Raw genomic sequence first — 16,648 nt, 5'->3', positions numbered from 1 at the left:
GTTCTGAAGCACCTGGCTATGTGCTCCTGCGGAGACATAGAAGGTGCTGTATGTAAGAAACAGCTCATCTTTCCCCATTCTTCACGGGCTTGAGCTATCTGCCCCGCAAACCACTTGCTGCTGATTGGCTGCTTGTCATTCTATCTACGATTGGTAGATGGGGAAGGGTGAGACTCAAGACTGGGAAAATGAGCAGGGTGAGGCAGGAGGTGAGGAGGGGTTTGCAGAGAAAGTGCAGGAGTTAGGACAGGAAGTGACGGAGGAGTGAGGAGATGTAGTGAGGAGGTTGTCGGAGGAGGAGGATGGGAGAGGAGGTGTACAGCAGAGCTGCAGAGAATTAACATTGGCCAGAGGGGAAAGCAACAGTTGTCAATCCTAAATCAAGTGCAGTGTGGAGGAGAAAAGATTGGGGCCCATCTACACAACCGTCAGTTGCACGAGCCTCTGTAAAAAGGAAAACCGGGGAAAGTGACAAACCACTGTCGATAATTGGTACAGTTGGCAAACCCATTGCCCTTGCATGTGACCGAGCCAGGTTTTGCCACAATTGTCGGGAGGGATCGCAGAGCCACCCGTGACATCCATCTTGTTCCCCCGTGGTCTCCCCCACATTGGTTTACCTCCACTTGGCCCATTTCATTGTTCCATCATCAAATATACAGCTAGGCTTATAAACCTGGGCCATCTATTATTTGGGACCTACAAATAACTGCCTGGGGAGCCCACACCAGTGGGTCTCCATGCATGGTCAGCCATTAATCTTTAGCATATGTGTGTCTAGAAATCCACGTTCCTCCTCCATTCACCACGTGGCCGCTGTGTTTGTCCTCAGCCCTAGTTTGATGCTTCTAATAAGATGAAATTTTAGTAGTGTCTGTACTGTGACGGGCTACTCTTTATCAAACAGACCTCTTTTCTGCCTCAGTGACAGTTTTGGACTTCAGCTCTAGGACCGACCGTTCTCTTATATTCGTTAAAAAATATGCTTATTTTATTCATTTTACCTCCCAAAAAATGCAATAAAAGCAATCAAAAAAGCAACATGTCCCCCAAAAATACAAACTACAGCTCGTGACGCAAAAAACAAGCCCTCACAGAGCTCCGTCCATGGGAAATAAAAAAGTTAGGCAGCTTTGAATGCCGCGATGCAAAAATAATTATAATTTCCAAAAGAAAAGGGTTTTTATTATGCAAAAGAGGAAACACCTAAAAAATGCCAATGTTTTTGGGCTCGTTGTAATCGTAACGTGTTGTGTCATTTATGCTCTTTGATTGATGCTGTTAAAAACAATGGCGGATTTGATGTGTTTTCTCTCGCTGCTCTCAAAAAAACATAATAAAAGTTTTACAATACATTATATTCACCCAAAAATGGTACCAATAAAAAATGTAGTTCGTCACGCAAAAAGCAAGCCCTCATACGGCTACGCCGACGGAAAAATCAAAAAGTTATGGCTCAAGTGATATAGGCTTGTGTGAATAAGCCACTAAGCCCAAAATAGGCCATGTCCCTAAGGGGTTACTGGAGACCCCCACTTCAATAGGACCCCTGTGTTAAAATAATAATTATACTCAGCTCTCTGGGATCCGGCGCTGCAGCCCCGCTGGGGTTCGGTTTATTGTGACCGCACAGCAAGCCGCTGAAATGCTGCAGCAGTCACCTGACTTCCTGTGACGGCCGCTGCCACAACAATGCTGCAGGGCTGCAGCGCTGGATCCCAGACGCTACCCAGGGGTAAGTATAGTTCGCGTTATTCTTTTAATACAGGGGTCTTATTGAAGCGAGGGTCTCCAAAAAACGGACAAGCCTTTTAGTTAAAATCTCCGGAGGTCAGAGGTCAGATTTCTGCACATAATCACTCAGCCATTTGTCTTTACTCTGGACGGACTATAATGTATACAGTTTATTATGTTGGCCTTAGACCGCTGCTGCAACATAAAGGGATGCAAATACAATATAAGAGCAGCTACAAAACAGAAGTCCCAAGACCTCGTGTGTCCCGGAATCCACAGACCGCACCTTGCTGAGCGCTCCTTGTGGTTCCTGGCCTCGACCATCGCCTGCGCTGCACTCACCTAATATAAACACCGGCATGAAGGCTCCGCAGGGAATCGGCATTGTAGTGGCAACGACAGACATCAAGAACTAGAGGAGGAAGAGACAAATACAGAGGAAAGACTTAAGAACTTGTTAATGTCGATAAGCAATCAGCAGTGTGGCTTTTGGGCAGAAATATAAATGATGAGGCTGTATGCATTCAACAGAGACAAGACCAAGACCTGGAGGTCTCCCCAAGTACACGTCTGGCATGAAAGGCCAAACAGAACGTGCAGCATGCTGGTTAACCTGCCAGAGGCAATGGTTGACACCTAATGGGCTTCATTATAGTCAGTGGGGTCCATTGGGCAGCGTTCAAGCTCATCATGTGCCGGATCGGCACTACAGTTATTTTCATGGCTTGGCTCTTGTGATGAATGAAGAAGTCTACTCCTCTTCAATACTGGAGGTCTTAAGAGTCCATTTGTAGTTACATTTTTTAAAGCTTTTTATTTCCTTATATAAGAAGACAAGGCTGAACAAAGGAAAAGACCAGTGGAGGTGTGAACAGAGCCTAAGGCGTCCTACAATGGAAACATCTGAATAAAGGCCATCAACCGGCTGGAAAAGCAGAAAGCTACCAGTTTTGTCTTTGGCCTATTTTGGGGTAGGACGAGGGTAGACCTTAGGCTTGATGTCCTTCCTCTTATGGACCACCACATGGTGCCAAAATTATGCAGTTATACGGTGCAGAAATAATATTGCCCAATCCATAAACCAGGGCATGTAGCTGCAGTTCCATAAGTTTGGCACCAGTTGTGGGATCAATGACATATCACTAGAGCCAGTCCTAGGCTGATACTTTAAGAAAAGATATTGTATTAGAAGGCCAGCACGTCTAGTGCATAGGTGAAGACGTCTGCTCCTCCTTAGTACTAGAGCCTGGTAGGGACATAATGACAAATGTCCATTTGTAGGTGCATTCTCTAAAGCTTTGCCTTTTACACATAGGGCTTTGGAGGTTTGATCTTAGTAGTTGCCTCAGTCTGGGTCGTTATGAGTAGCATCACTCCTTAGGGAGAGCTTTACTATGATGTGACACATTGTGAGCCTTCCATGTGACCTTCAGCACAGAATGCATGTAATTGTGCACAAATACTGTGGCATATCTAAACCATAAAGGAACACCATAAATCATATGAACTGATTACAGAGAATGTTCATGGTCAATTCCCAGTCAATAAAATCTGATCCCAGGCAAAGACAAACAATGATAAGGAGGTAAGACAGGAAGAAATGTGATATTACACGACAGATGAGCTCTGGCTCCATGAGGTTTGGTAACATAGTAACATAGTAACATAGTAACATAGTATGTAAGGCCGAATGAAGACATTGTCCATCTAGTCCAGCCTGTCTATCCTACTGTGTTGATCCAGAGGAAGGCAAAAAACCCCAAGGCCAGAAGCCAATTAGCCCTTTTGGGGGAAAAATTCCTTCCCGACTCCCTAATGGCAATCAGACTGTTCCCTGGACCAACCCCTAATAGTTCCTACCTGCCTGTATACCAGGATTGACACAACCTAATATTTATATCCTGTAATATCCTTCTCCAGAAAGACATCAAGTCCCCTTTTAAACTCCTCTATGGATTTTGCCATCACCACTTCCTCCGGTAGAGAGTTCCACAGTCTCACTGCTCTTACAGTAAAGAACCCCTTTCTGTGTTGGTGATGAAACCTACTGGTGTCTAGCCTCTTCTCATTATGCATCCCATGAACTTCTAAAAAACTACATAGGACGCACGTATGAATAACATAATGTGACTGTAGGCCATGGGCTTGCCTGAGAGCTAGTAGTTGGTACTCCAGTATGAAAGATCTGCTAATGGTACCAACCCTGTAGGCAAGGGGCGCCTGGACAATATTTTCTTCCTGTGTGAGTTGGCAATTAAAGAATGAAATATTTCTGTTGAGAGACGATCACTTTCATTCAAAAGATGCACAAGGTGGACCTTACCTTCATGATGAAGAAGAGGGGCAGAGTGACGAAGACACTGACGGAGGGGTGGATGAAGGCAGCAGAACGTCCCAGAACTGAGGTGTTACCCACGTGCTTGGTCCAGGTGTGGTTGTCGAATAGCACACTGATGCTCTCCCGGGGCATAAGCTGTGAGATCATCCAGCAAGATAGAAAGAGTCAATGAAATGGAGTGTAAGACAGCCTGCCAGAGACAAAGACAGCAACCTAGAGGCAAGCAGTGAGAAGAGAGAGCAAGAGGATACCAGTGAGAAGAGAGAGTTAGAGGCAAGCAGTGAGAAGAGAGAGCTAGGGGCAAGCAATGAGAAGAGAGAGTTAGAGGCAAGCAGTGAGAATGAAGTGCTAGTGACAAGCAGTGAGAGAAGAGAGAGCTAGAGGCAAGCAATGAGAGTAGAGAGATAGAGGCAAGACGTGAGAGGAGAGAAAACTAGAGGAAAACAGTAAAAAGAGAGAAAGCTAGAGGCAAGCAGTGAGAGAAGAGAGAGCGAGAGGCAAGCACTGGGAAGAGAGAGCTAAAGGCAAGCAGTGAGAAGAGAGAGCTAGAGGCAAGCGGTGAGAGGAGAGAGCTGGAGGAGAGCAGTGAGAGAAGAGAGCTTAAGACAAACAGTGAGAAAAGAGAGAGCTAAAGGAAAGCAGTGGGAAGAGAGAGAGCTAGAGGCAAGCAGTGAGAAGAGAGAGAGAGATGGAGGCAAGCAGTGGGAATATAGAGCTAAATGCAAGCAGTGGGAACACAGAGAACTAGAGGCAAGCAGTGAGAAGAGAGAGAGCTAGGGGCAAGCAGTGGGAAGAAAGAGAGCTAGATACAAGCAGTGACAAGAGAGAGCTAGAGGCCAACAGTGGGAAGAGAGAGAGAGAGAGAGAGAGAGAGAGCTAAAGACAAGCAGTGACAAGAGAGGGACCTAGGGGCAAGAGAAGAGAAATAGTTAGAGACAAGCAGTGAGAAGACAGAGCTAGAGGCAAGCAGCAAGAAGAGAGAGCTAGAGGCAAGCAGTGAGAAGAGAGCATTAGGGGCAAGCAGTGAGACGGGAGAGCTAGAGAAAAGCAGTGAGAAAAGAGAGAGTTAGAGGCAAGCAGTGAGAAGAGAGAAAACTAGAGGAAAACAGTGAAAAGAGAGAGCTAGAGGCAAGCAGTGAGATGAGAGAGAGCGAGAGGCAAGCAGTATGAAGAGAGAGAGTGAAAGGGAAGCAGTGGGAAGAGAGAGCTAAAGGCAAGCAGTGAGAAGAGAGAGCGAACTACAGGCAAGCAGTGAAAAGAGAAAGAGCAATAGGCAAGTAGTTAGAAGAGAGAGAGCTAGAGGCAAGCAGTGACAAGACCGAGTTAGAGACAAGCAGTGAAAAGAGAGAGAGCTAGAGGCAAGCAGTAAGTAGAGAGAGCTAGATTCAAGCAGTGAAAAAAGAGAGCTGGGGCAAACAGTGAGAAAAAAAGAGTTAGAGCCAAGCAGTAAGAAGAGAAAGAGCTAGAGGCAAGCAGTGAGACGAGAGTGCTAGATAAAAGCAGTGCAAACAGAGAGAGTTAGAGGCAAGCAGTGAGAAGAGAGAGAGCTAGATACAAGGAGTGACAAGAGAAAGCTAAAGGCAAGCTGTGAGAAGAGTAAGAGTTAGAGGCAAGCAGTGAGAAGACAGAGAGCTAGAGGCAACCGGTTAGAAGAGAGACAGAGAGAGAGCTAGAGACAAGCAGTGAGAGAAGAGAGCTAGAGGCAAGCAGTGAAAAGAGAAAGAGCTAGAGGCAAGCTGTAAGAAGAGAGAGAGCTAGAGGCAAGCAGTGAGAAAAAAAGAGTTAGAGGCAAGCAGTAAGAAGAGAAAGAGCTGGAGGCAAGCAGTGATAAGAAAGAGACCTAGAGGCAAGCAGTGCGAACAGAGAGAGTTAGAGGCAAGCACTGAGAAGAGAGAGCTAGATACAAGCAGTGACAAGAGAGAGCTAGAGGCAAGCAGTGAGAAGAGAGAGTTAGGGACAAGCAGTGAGAAGAGAGAGAGCTAGAGGCAAGCAGTGAGAAGAGAGAGCTAGAGGCAAGCGGTTAGAAGAGAGAGAGCTAGAGGCAAGCAGTGAGAAGAGAGAGAGCTATAGGCAAGCAGTGAAAAAAAAGAGAGGCAAGCAGTGAAAGAAGGGAGCTAGAGGCAAGCAGTGAAAAGAGAAAGAGAGCTAGAGGCAAGCAGTGAGAAGAGAGAGTTAGGGGCAAGCAGTGGGAAGAGTAAGAGTTAGAGACAAGCAGTGAGAAGACAGAGAGCTAGAGGCAAGCAGTGAGAAGACAGAGAGCTAGAGGCAAGCAGTGAGAAGAGAGAGCTAGAGGCAAGCGGTTAGAAGAGAGAGAGCTGAAGGCAAGCAGTGAAAAAAAAGAGTTAGAGGCAAGCAGTGAAACAAGAGAGCTAGAGGCAAGCAGTGAGAGGAGAGAGCTAGATACAAGCAGTGAAACAGAGAGAGTTAGAGGCAAGCAGTGAGAAGAAAGAGAGCCAGATACAAGCAGTGACAAGAGAAAGCTAGAGGCAAGCAGTGAGAGGAGAGAGCTAGATACAAGCAGTGCAAACAGAGAGAGTTAGAGGCAAGCAGTGAGAAGAGAGAGAGCTAGATACAAGCAGTAACAAGAGAGCTAGAGGCCAGCAGTGAGAGGAGAGAGAGAGCTAGATACAAGCAGTGACAAGAGAAAGCTAGAGGCAACCAGTGAGAAGAGAGAGTTAGGGGCAAGCAGTGGGAAGAGTAAGAGTTAGAGGCAAGCTGTAAGAAGAAAGAAAGAGCTAGAGGCAAGCAGTGAGAAAAAAAGAGTTAGAGGAAGGCAGTAACAAGAGAAAGAGCTGGAGGCAAGCAGTGAGAAGAAAGAGACCTAGAGGCAAGCAGTGCAAACAGAGAGAGTTAGAGGCAAGCACTGAGAAGAGAGAGCTAGATACAAGCAGTGACAAGAGCAAGCTAGAGGCAACCAGTGAGAAGAGAGCTAGAGGCAAGCAGTGAAAAGAGAAAGAGCTAGAGGCAAGCTGTAAGAAGAGAGAAAGAGCTAGAGGCAAGCAGTGAGAAAAAAGAGTTAGAGGCAGGCAGTAAGAAGAGAAAGAGCTGGAGGCAAGCAGTGAGAAGAAAGAGACCTAGAGGCAAGCAGTGCGAACAGAGAGAGTTAGAGGCAAGCACTGAGAAGAGAGAGCTAGATACAAGCAGTAACAAGAGAGAGCTAGAGGCAAGCAGTGAGAAGAGAGAGTTAGGGACAAGCAGTGAGAAGAGAGAGTTAGGGACAAGCAGTGGAAAGAGTAAGAGTTAGAGACAAGCAGTGAGAAGACAGAGAGCTAGAGGCAAGCAGTGAGAAGAGAGAGCTAGAGGCAAGCGGTTAGAAGAGAGAGAGCTAGAGGCAAGCAGTGAGAAGAGAGAGAGCTATAGGCAAGCAGTGAAAAAAAAGAGAGGCAAGCAGTGAAAAGACAAAGAGAGCTAGAGGCAAGCAGTGAGAAGAGAGAGTTAAGGGCAAGCAGTGGGAAGAGTAAGAGTTAGAGACAAGCAGTGAGAAGACAGAGAGCTAGAGGCAAGCAGTGAGAAGACAGAGAGCTAGAGGCAAGCAGTGAGAAGAGAGAGCTAGAGGCAAGCGGTTAGAAGAGAGGGAGCTGAAGGCAAGCAGTGAAAAAAAAGAGTTAGAGGCAAGCAGTGAAACAAGAGAGCTAGAGGCAAGCAGTGAGAGGAGAGAGCTAGATACAAGCAGTGAAACAGAGAGAGTTAGAGGCAAGCAGTGAGAAGAGAGAGAGCCAGATACAAGCAGTGACAAGAGAGAGCTAGAGGCAAGCAGTGAGAAGACAGAGAGCTAGATACAAGCAGTGACAAGAGAGAGCTAGAGGCAAGCAGTGAGAGGAGAGAGCTAGATACAAGCAGTGCAAACAGAGAGAGTTAGAGGCAAGCAGTGAGAAGAGAGAGAGCTAGATACAAGCAGTAACAAGAGAGCTAGAGGCCAGCAGTGAGAAGAGAGAGAGAGAGCTAAATACAAGCAGTGACAAGAGAAAACTAGAGGCAAGCAGTGAGAAGAGAGAGTTAGGGGCAAGCAGTGGGAAGAGTAAGAGTTAGAGACAAGCAGTGAGAAGACAGAGAGCTAGAGGCAAGCAGTGAGAAGAGAGAGCTAGAGGCAACCGGTTAGAAGAGAGACAGAGAGAGAGCTAGAGACAAGCAGTGCAAACAGAGAGAGTTAGAGGCAAGCAGTGAGAAGAGAGAGAGCCAGATACAAGCAGTGACAAGAGAAAGCTAGAGGCAAGCAGTGAGAAGAGAGAGTTAGGGGCAAGCAGTGGGAAGAGTAAGAGTTAGAGACAAGCAGTGAGAAGACAGAGAGCTAGAGGCAAGCAGTGAGAAGAGAGAGCTAGAGGCAAGCAGTGCAAACAGAGAGAGCCAGATACAAGCAGTGACAAGAGAAAGCTAGAGGCAAGCAGTGAGAAGACAGAAAGCTAGAGGCAAGCAGTGAGAAGACAGAAAGCTAGAGGCAAGCAGTGAGAAGAGAGAGAGCTAGAAGCAAGCAGTGAGAGAAGAGAGCTAGAGGCAAGCTGTAAAAAGAGAGAGAGAGCTAGAGGCAAGCAGTGAAAAGAGAGAGAGTTTGAAGCAAGCAATGAGAGAGAGCTAGATACAAGCAGTGACAAGAGAGAGCTAGAGGTCAACAGTGGGAAGAGAGAGCTAGAGGCAAGCTGTGAGAAGAGAGAGAGCTAGGGAAAAGCAGAGAGAAGAGTAAGAGTTAGAGGCAAGTAGTGAGAAGACAGAGCTAGAGGCAAGCAGTGAGAGGAGAGAGCTAGAGGCAAGCAGTGAAAAGAGAAAGAGAGCTAGGGGCAAGCAGTGAGAAGAGAGAGAGCTAGAGGCAAGCAGTGAGAGGAGAGAGGTAGAGGCAAGCAGTGAGAAAAAAAGAGTTAAAGGCAAGCAGTAAGAAGAGAAAGAGCTGGAGGCAAGCAGTGAGAAGAAAGAGACTTAGAGGCAAGCAGTGAGAAGAGATAGCTAGAGACAAGCAGTGAGAAGAGAGAGAGTTTGAGGCAAGCAATGAGAAGAGAGAGAGCTAGAGACAAGCAGTGAGAGGAGAGAGCTAGATACAAACAGTGCGAACAGAGAGAGCTAGAGGCAAGCAGTGTGAAGAGAGAGCTACAGGTAAGCAATGAATAGAGAGAAAGTGTTAGAGGCAAGCAGTCAGAAGAGGGAGAACTAAAGGCAAGCAGTCAGAGGAAAGAGCTAGAAGCAAGTAGTGAAAAGAGAGAGCGTTAGAGGCAAGCAGTGAGGAGAGAGCTAGAGGCAAGCAGTTTATACATTTAAGGGTAATACCCATTTTATTCAAGTTTACCCTCAAAGTGAAAGTAGCTTCCCCTTCTTAGCCTTAAAGGCTTCATTTCTGTAGTCCATGGCCGCTTATTTATGTACTTTGCAGCCTTTCAGTAGATTCTCCTCACTATATATATATATAAACAGGGGAGAGGTAGATTCTCCTCAGTATATACACATAGAGGTGAGGTAGATTCTCCTCAGTATATACACACACAGGTGAGGTAGATTCCCCTCAGTATATACACAGAGGGGAGGTAGATTCTCCTCAGTATATACACATAGAGGTGAGGTAGATTCTCCTCAGTATATACACATAGAGGTGAGGTAGATTCTCCACAGTATATACACAGAGAGGTGAGGTAGATTCTCCTCAGTATATACACAGAGGGGAGGTAGATTCTCCTCAGTATATACACATAGCGGTGAGGTAGATTCTCCTCAGTATATACACATAGAGGTGAGGTAGATTCTCCACAGTATATACACAGAGAGGTGAGGTAGATTCTCCTCAGTATATACACATAGAGGTGAGGTAGATTCTCCTCAGTATATACACATAGAGGTGAGGTAGATTCTCCTCAGTATATACACATAGAGGGGAGGTAGATTCTCCTCAGTATATACACATAGAGGGGAGGTAGATTCTCCTCAGTATATACACATAGAGGTGAGGTAGATTCTCCTCAGTATATACACACAGAGGTGAGGTAGATTCTCCTCAGTATATACACACAGAGGTGAGGTAGATTCTCCTCAGTATATACACATAGAGGGGAGGTAGATTCTCCTCAGTATATACACATAGAGGGGAGGTAGATTCTCCTCAGTATATAGACATAGAGGGGAGGTAGATTCTCCTCAGTATATACACATAGAGGGGAGGTAGATTCTCCTCCGTATATACACATAGAGGGGAGGTAGATCCTCCTCAGTATATACACATACAGGTGAGGCAGATTCTCCTCAGTATATACACATAGAGGTGAGGTAGATTCTCCTCAGTATATACACATAGAGGTGAGGTAGATTCTACTCAGTATATACACACAGAGGGGAGGTAGATTCCCCTCAGTATATACACATAGAGGTGATGTAAATTCTCCTTAGTATATACACAGAGAGGTGAGGTAGATTCTCCTCAGTATATACACATAGAGGTGAGGTAGATTCTCCTCAGTATATACACATAGAGGTGAGGTAGATTCTACTCAGTATATACACACAGAGGGGAGGTAGATTCCCTTCAGTATATACACATAGAGGTGATGTAAATTCTCCTCAGTATATACACATAGAGGGGAGGTAGATTCTCCTCAGTATATACACATAGAGGGGAGGTAGATTCTCCTCAGTATATACACACAGAGGTGAGGTAGATTCTCCTCAATATATACACATAGAGGGGAGGTAGATTCTCTTCAGTATATACACATAGAGGTGAGGTAGATTCTCCTCAGTATATACACACAGAGGTGAGGTAGATTCTACTCAGTATATACACACAGAGGGGAGGTAGATTCCCCTCAGTATATACACATAGAGGTGATGTAAATTCTCCTTAGTATATACACAGAGAGGTGAGGTAGATTCTCCTCAGTATATACACATAGAGGGGAGGTAGATTCTCCTTAGTATATACACAGGGAGGGGAGGTAGATTCTCCTCAGTATATACACATAGAGGTGAGGTAGATTCTCCTCAGTATATACACATAGAGGGGAGGTAGATTCTCTTCAGTATATACACATAGAGGTGAGGTAGATTCTCCTCAGTATATACACACAGAGGTGAGATAGATTCTACTCAGTATATACACACAGAGGTGAGGTAGATTCTCCTCAGTATATACACAGAGAGGTGAGGTAGATTCTCCTCAGTATATACACAGAGAGGTGAGGTAGATTCTCCTCAGTATATACACAGAGAGGTGAGGTAGATTCTCCTCAGTATATACACATAGAGGGGAGGTAGATTCTCCTCAGTATATACACATAGAGGGGAGGTAGATTCTCCTCAGTATATACACATTAGAGGTGAGGTAGATTCTCCTCAGTATATACACACAGAGGTGAGGTAGATTCTCCTCAGTATATACACATAGAGGTGAGGTAGATTCTCCTCAGTATATACACATAGAGGTGAGGTAGATTCTCCTCAGTATATACACATAGAGGTGAGGTAGATTACCCTTAGTATATACACACAGAGGTGAGGTAGATTTTCCTCAGTATATACACATAGAGGGGAGGCAGATTCTCCTCAGTATATACACATAGAGGGGAGGTAGATTCTCCTCAGTATATACACATAGAGGGGAGGTAGATTCTCCTCAGTATATACACACAGAGGTGAGGTAGATTCTCCTCAGTATATACACATAGAGGTGAGGTAGATTCTCGTCAGTATATACACATAGAGGGGAGGTAGATTCTCCTCAGTATATACACACAGAGGTGAGGTAGATTCTCCTCAGTATATACACATAGAGGGGAGGTAGATTCTCCTCAGTATATACACATAGAGGTGAGGTAGATTCTCCTCAGTATATACACATAGAGGTGAGGTAGATTCTCCTCAGTATATACACATAGAGGGGAGGTAGATTCTCCTCAGTATATACACACAGAGGTGAGGTAGATTCTCCTCAGTATATACACATAGAGGGGAGGTAGATTCTCCTCAGTATACAAAGCGTTTCCTTAAGCTCTATGGTTTCTGAGAAAAAAAACTCAGAAATCACGGATTTTCAGTTTTTCATACTTAAAATTGAATTTTGAAGTTGTGACCCCTTAACTTTTCCTACTAGGACGTAAACAATGGTTGTGGCAAATTTCATGTTTGTACGACACTGGAAAGTTAGAGAATTATTGTCGAGTCAGCCAGTGAGTCAGTCAGTCAGTGAATGAGTTAGGGAGTGAGTGAGTCAGTTAGTCAGTCAGTGAGTCAGTCAGCCAGTGAATAGGTTAGGGAGTGAGTGAGTGAGTCAGCCAGTGAGTCCGTCAGTCAGTAAATGAGTTAGGGAGTGAGTGAATCAGCCAGTGAGTGAGTCAGTCAGCCAGAGAATGAGTTAGGGAGTGTGAGTCAGCCAGTGAGTGAGTCAGTCAGTGAGTCAGTCAGCCAGTGAATAGGTTAGGGAGTGAGTGAGTCAGCCAGTGAGTCTGTCAGTCAGTAAATGAGTTAGGGAGTGAGTGAGTCAGCCAGTGAGTCAGTCAGTGAGTGAGTTAGGGAGTGAGTGAGTCAGTCAGCCAGTGAGTCAGTCAGCCAGTGAGTCAGTCAGTCAGTGAATTAGTTAGGGAGTGAGTGAGTCAGTCAGTGAGTCAGTCAGCCAGTGAGTCTGTCAGTCAGTAAATGAGTTAGGGAGTGAGAGAGTCAGTCAGTGAGTCAGACAGCCAGTGAATCAGTCAGTCAGTCAGTGAGTTAGGGAGTGAGTCAGTCAGTCAGTCAGTGAGTCAGTCAGCCAGTGAATGAGTTAGGGAGTCAGTCTGCCAGTGAGTCTGTCAGTCAGTGAATTAGTTAGGGAGTGAGTGAGTCAGTCAGTGAGTCAGTCAGCCAGTGAGTCAGTCAGCCAGTGAGTCAGTCAGTCAGTGAATTAGTTAGGGAGTGAGTGAGTCAGTCAGTGAGTCAGTTAGCCAGTGAGTCTGTCAGTCAGTAAATGAGTTATGGAGTGAGAGAGTCAGTCAGTAAGTCAGACAGCCAGTGAATCAGTCAGTCAGTCAGTGAGTCAGTCAGTCAGTCAGTGAGTCAGTCAGTCAGTGAATGAGTTAGGGAGTGAGTGAATCAGTCAGTGAATGAGTTAGGGAGTCAGTCTGCCAGTGAATGAGTTAGGGAGTGAATGAGTTAGGGAGTCAGTCTGCCAGTGAGTTCTGGTTTGTAGTTAGCTTATGGGTTTTCTTTTAAAGTCAACTAGAAATAGGAAATAAGGAGGTGAAGGTGGATTCTTCCATCACTAAAGGGAACGGGATGGCGGGTCCCGACTGGGAGCTTACATTAATATATACTCGCCCCTCCTGGTTCAGCGGCCCGTCTGGTTAGCGGTTTCATGTGAAACATGCCTTGCCATTTTGCTTTGATTGGTAATTACTCTTTCATGAGCTAATAATGTGAAACTTGATGTGTTTGGGGGAAAAAAACATTTATAAATAAAAAAAAATTCCCCCAAAAAAGTTTTGCCACTTTACATCAGCAGCAATCTGTATATTCCAGTCAATTTATACATCCGACCTTGTAAAGGGTCACGTAGTTCTAATTTTATATGCTTTAGGACCTAAGCCAATAGAAAGAAACCAAGATTGCCGCTTTGAAGGACCTGTGCCTGCAGTCCAGACCTTCCATCACATACTACATCCATCACAACAATATGGCTTCACAGGAGAAGAGTCCGGGTGAACAGGCCGCCTGCAGTCCAGACCTTCCATCACATACTGCACCCATCACTACAGCTTCACAAGACAAAAGTCCGGGGTGAACCGGTCGCTGCATTCCAGACTTTCCACCATATACTGCATCCAATACAACAGTTTCACAGGAGAAGAGTCCGGGGTGAACCGGCCGCCTGCAGTCCATACCTTCCACCACATACTACATCCATCACAACAGCATGGCTTCACAGGAGAAGAGTCCGGGGTGACCCAGCCACCTGCAGTCTGGACCTTCCACCACATACTACATCCATCACAACAGCATGGCTTCATAGGAGAAGAGTCCGAGGTGAACCGGCCGCCTGCAGTCCAGACCTTTCACTATATACTACATCCATCACAAAAGCATGGCTTCACAGGAGAAGAGTCTGGGGTCAACTGGCCACCTGCAGTCCTGACCTTCCAACATATACTACATCCATCACAACAGCATGGCTTCACAGGAGAAGAGTCCGGGCTGAACCGTCCGCCTGCAGTCCAGACCTTTCACCACATACTGCATCCATCACAACAGCATGGCTTCACAAGAGAAGGGTCGGGGGTGAACCGGACGTCTGCAGTCCAGACCTTCCACCACATACTACATCCATCACAACAATATGGCTTCACAGGAGAAGAGTCCCGGGTGAACAGGCCGCCTGCAGTCCAGACCTTCCACCACATACTACATCCATCACAACAGCATAGCTTCACAGGGGAAGAGTCCGAGGTGAACCGGCCGCCAGCAGTCCAGACCTTTCACTATATACTACATCCATCACAAGAGCATGGCTTCGCAGGAGAAGAGCCTGGGGTGATCCGGCCGCCTGCAGTCCAGACATTTCATCACTTACTACATGCATCACAACAGCATGGCTTCACAGGAGAAGAGTCCGGGGTGATCCAGCCGCCTGCAGTCCGGACATTACACCATATACTACATCCATCACAACAGCATGGCTTCACAGGGGAAGAGTCCGAGGTAAACCGGCCGCCAGCAGTCCAGACCTTTCACTATATACTACATCCATCACAAGAGCATGGCTTCGCAGGAGAAGATTTTGGGGTCAACTGGCCGCCTGCAGTCCAGACCTTCCACCACATACTACATTCATCACAACAGCATGGCTTCACAGGAGAAGAGCCTGGGGTGATCCGGCCGCCTGCAGTCCAGACATTTCATCACTTACTACATGCATCACAACAGCATGGCTTCACAGGAGAAGAGTCCGGGGTGATCCAGCCGCCTGCAGTCCAGACATTCCACCACTTACTACGTGCATCACAACAGCATGGCTTCACAGTAGAAGAGCCTGGGGTGATCCAGCTGCCTGCAGTCCAGACATTCCACCACTTACAACATGCATCACAACAGCATGGATTCACAGGAGAAGAGTCCGGGGTGAACCGTCCGCCGGCAGTCCAGACGTTTCACCACATACTGCATCCATTACAACAGCATGGCTTCACAGGAGAAGATTCTGGGGTCAACTGGCCGCCTGCAGTCCAGACCTTCCACCGCATACTACATCCATCACAACAGCTTCACAGAAGAAGAGTCCAGGGTGAACCGGCCGCCTGCAGTCCAGACCTTCCACCATATACTACATCCATCACAACAGCTTCACAGAAGAAGAGTCCGGGGTGAACCGGACGCCTGCAGTCCAGACCTTCCAACATATACTACATCCATCACAACAGCTTCACAGGAGAAGAGTCCGGGGTGAACCGGCCGTCTGCAGTCCAGACCTTCCACCATATACTATATCCATTACAACACCATGGCTTCACAGGAGAAGAGTCCGGCGTGAACCGTCCACCTACAGTCCAGACCTTCCATCATATATTACATCCATTACAACAGCATGGCTTCACAGGAGAAAAATCCAGGGTGAACCGTCCGCCTGCAGTCCAGACCTTCCATCATATACTACATCCATTACAACAGCATGGCTTCACAGGAGAAGAGTCCGGGGTGAACCGGCCGCCTGCAGTCCAGACCTTCCACCACATACTACATTCATTACAACAGCATGGCTTCACAGTAGAAGAGTCCAGGGTGAACCGTCCGCCTACAGTCCAGACCTTCCATCATATACTACATCCATCATAGCAGCATGGCTTCACAGAAGAAGAGTCAGGAGTGAATCAGCCACCTGCAGTCCGGACCTTCCACCAATAGAAAAAAATTGGCGCATTATCAAACAGAAAATCTGGCAACGACAACCGAGGACTGTGGAGCAGCTAGAATCCTATATCAGACAAGAAGGGGTCAACATTACTCTCCCAAAATTCCAGCAATTGTTCTCCTCACTTCCCAGAAGAGCGGATGCTGCACAATGGTAGACATGGCCCCGACCGACTTTTGTGAGATGTGTTGCTGCCATCAATCTCTAAATTAGTAACACATGGAATGAAAAAATGTCTCCCTCCCCGTCTGATATGTTCTATGTTCTACTGTGAATAAACTATGGTTAGATGAGTTTTCCACATTATTGCATTCTTTTTTCTTTACATTTTACTCAGCGTCCCAACTTTTTGGGAATTAGGGTTGTAAATAGTTTCTATTGGACTAAATCCTCCAGAGCGAGAGGTACTCTTCCTATCTGTATGCTGCTCTTGCTGACAGATGAGGGTCCTGACTGATGGACCTCCATCTACTAACTCAAAATCGTTAATATAGGATATTTGATAATGGATTTTCTAAACCGGACAACTCCTTAAGTTAGCAGCATGGGAACGAGAGATCTGAGGTTTTCTCGCAGAAATGTACTGTGAGATAACATGGATAGTCAACATAACTCTGCTCTGCAGGGGTCAAGGTATCTGATCTATGTCTTCTACCTTGAGGAAACTTTATGTGCTTAGGTGTCTGACTTAAAAAAAAAAGCAATAAGATTCTAATAAAATTCTGACTGATAGGACC

At 46.2% G+C, this 16,648-nt stretch overlaps 1 protein-coding gene across 1 annotated transcript in view; it reads right to left on the bottom strand.

The window, feature by feature from the left end:
- CLCN1 (chloride voltage-gated channel 1) overlaps positions 1–16,648 on the bottom strand; it is a 306,841-nt gene that overhangs the window by 119,243 nt on the left and 170,950 nt on the right. Inside the window, exons 12-13 of the mRNA XM_066601497.1 lie at positions 4,058–4,207; positions 2,077–2,146 (exon numbers count right to left, since the gene is read on the bottom strand). Of these exons, the coding sequence (XP_066457594.1) occupies positions 2,077–2,146; positions 4,058–4,207 (220 nt within the window). The remainder of the gene's footprint in view (positions 1–2,076; positions 2,147–4,057; positions 4,208–16,648) is intronic.

Source organism: Eleutherodactylus coqui, chromosome 4, assembly GCF_035609145.1.
Source record: "Eleutherodactylus coqui strain aEleCoq1 chromosome 4, aEleCoq1.hap1, whole genome shotgun sequence".
In the NCBI taxonomy this organism is placed as follows: Eukaryota; Metazoa; Chordata; class Amphibia; order Anura; family Eleutherodactylidae; genus Eleutherodactylus; species Eleutherodactylus coqui.
The sequence above is the reverse complement of the archived record's forward strand: the minus strand, read 5'-3'. Positions and strand labels throughout refer to the sequence as shown.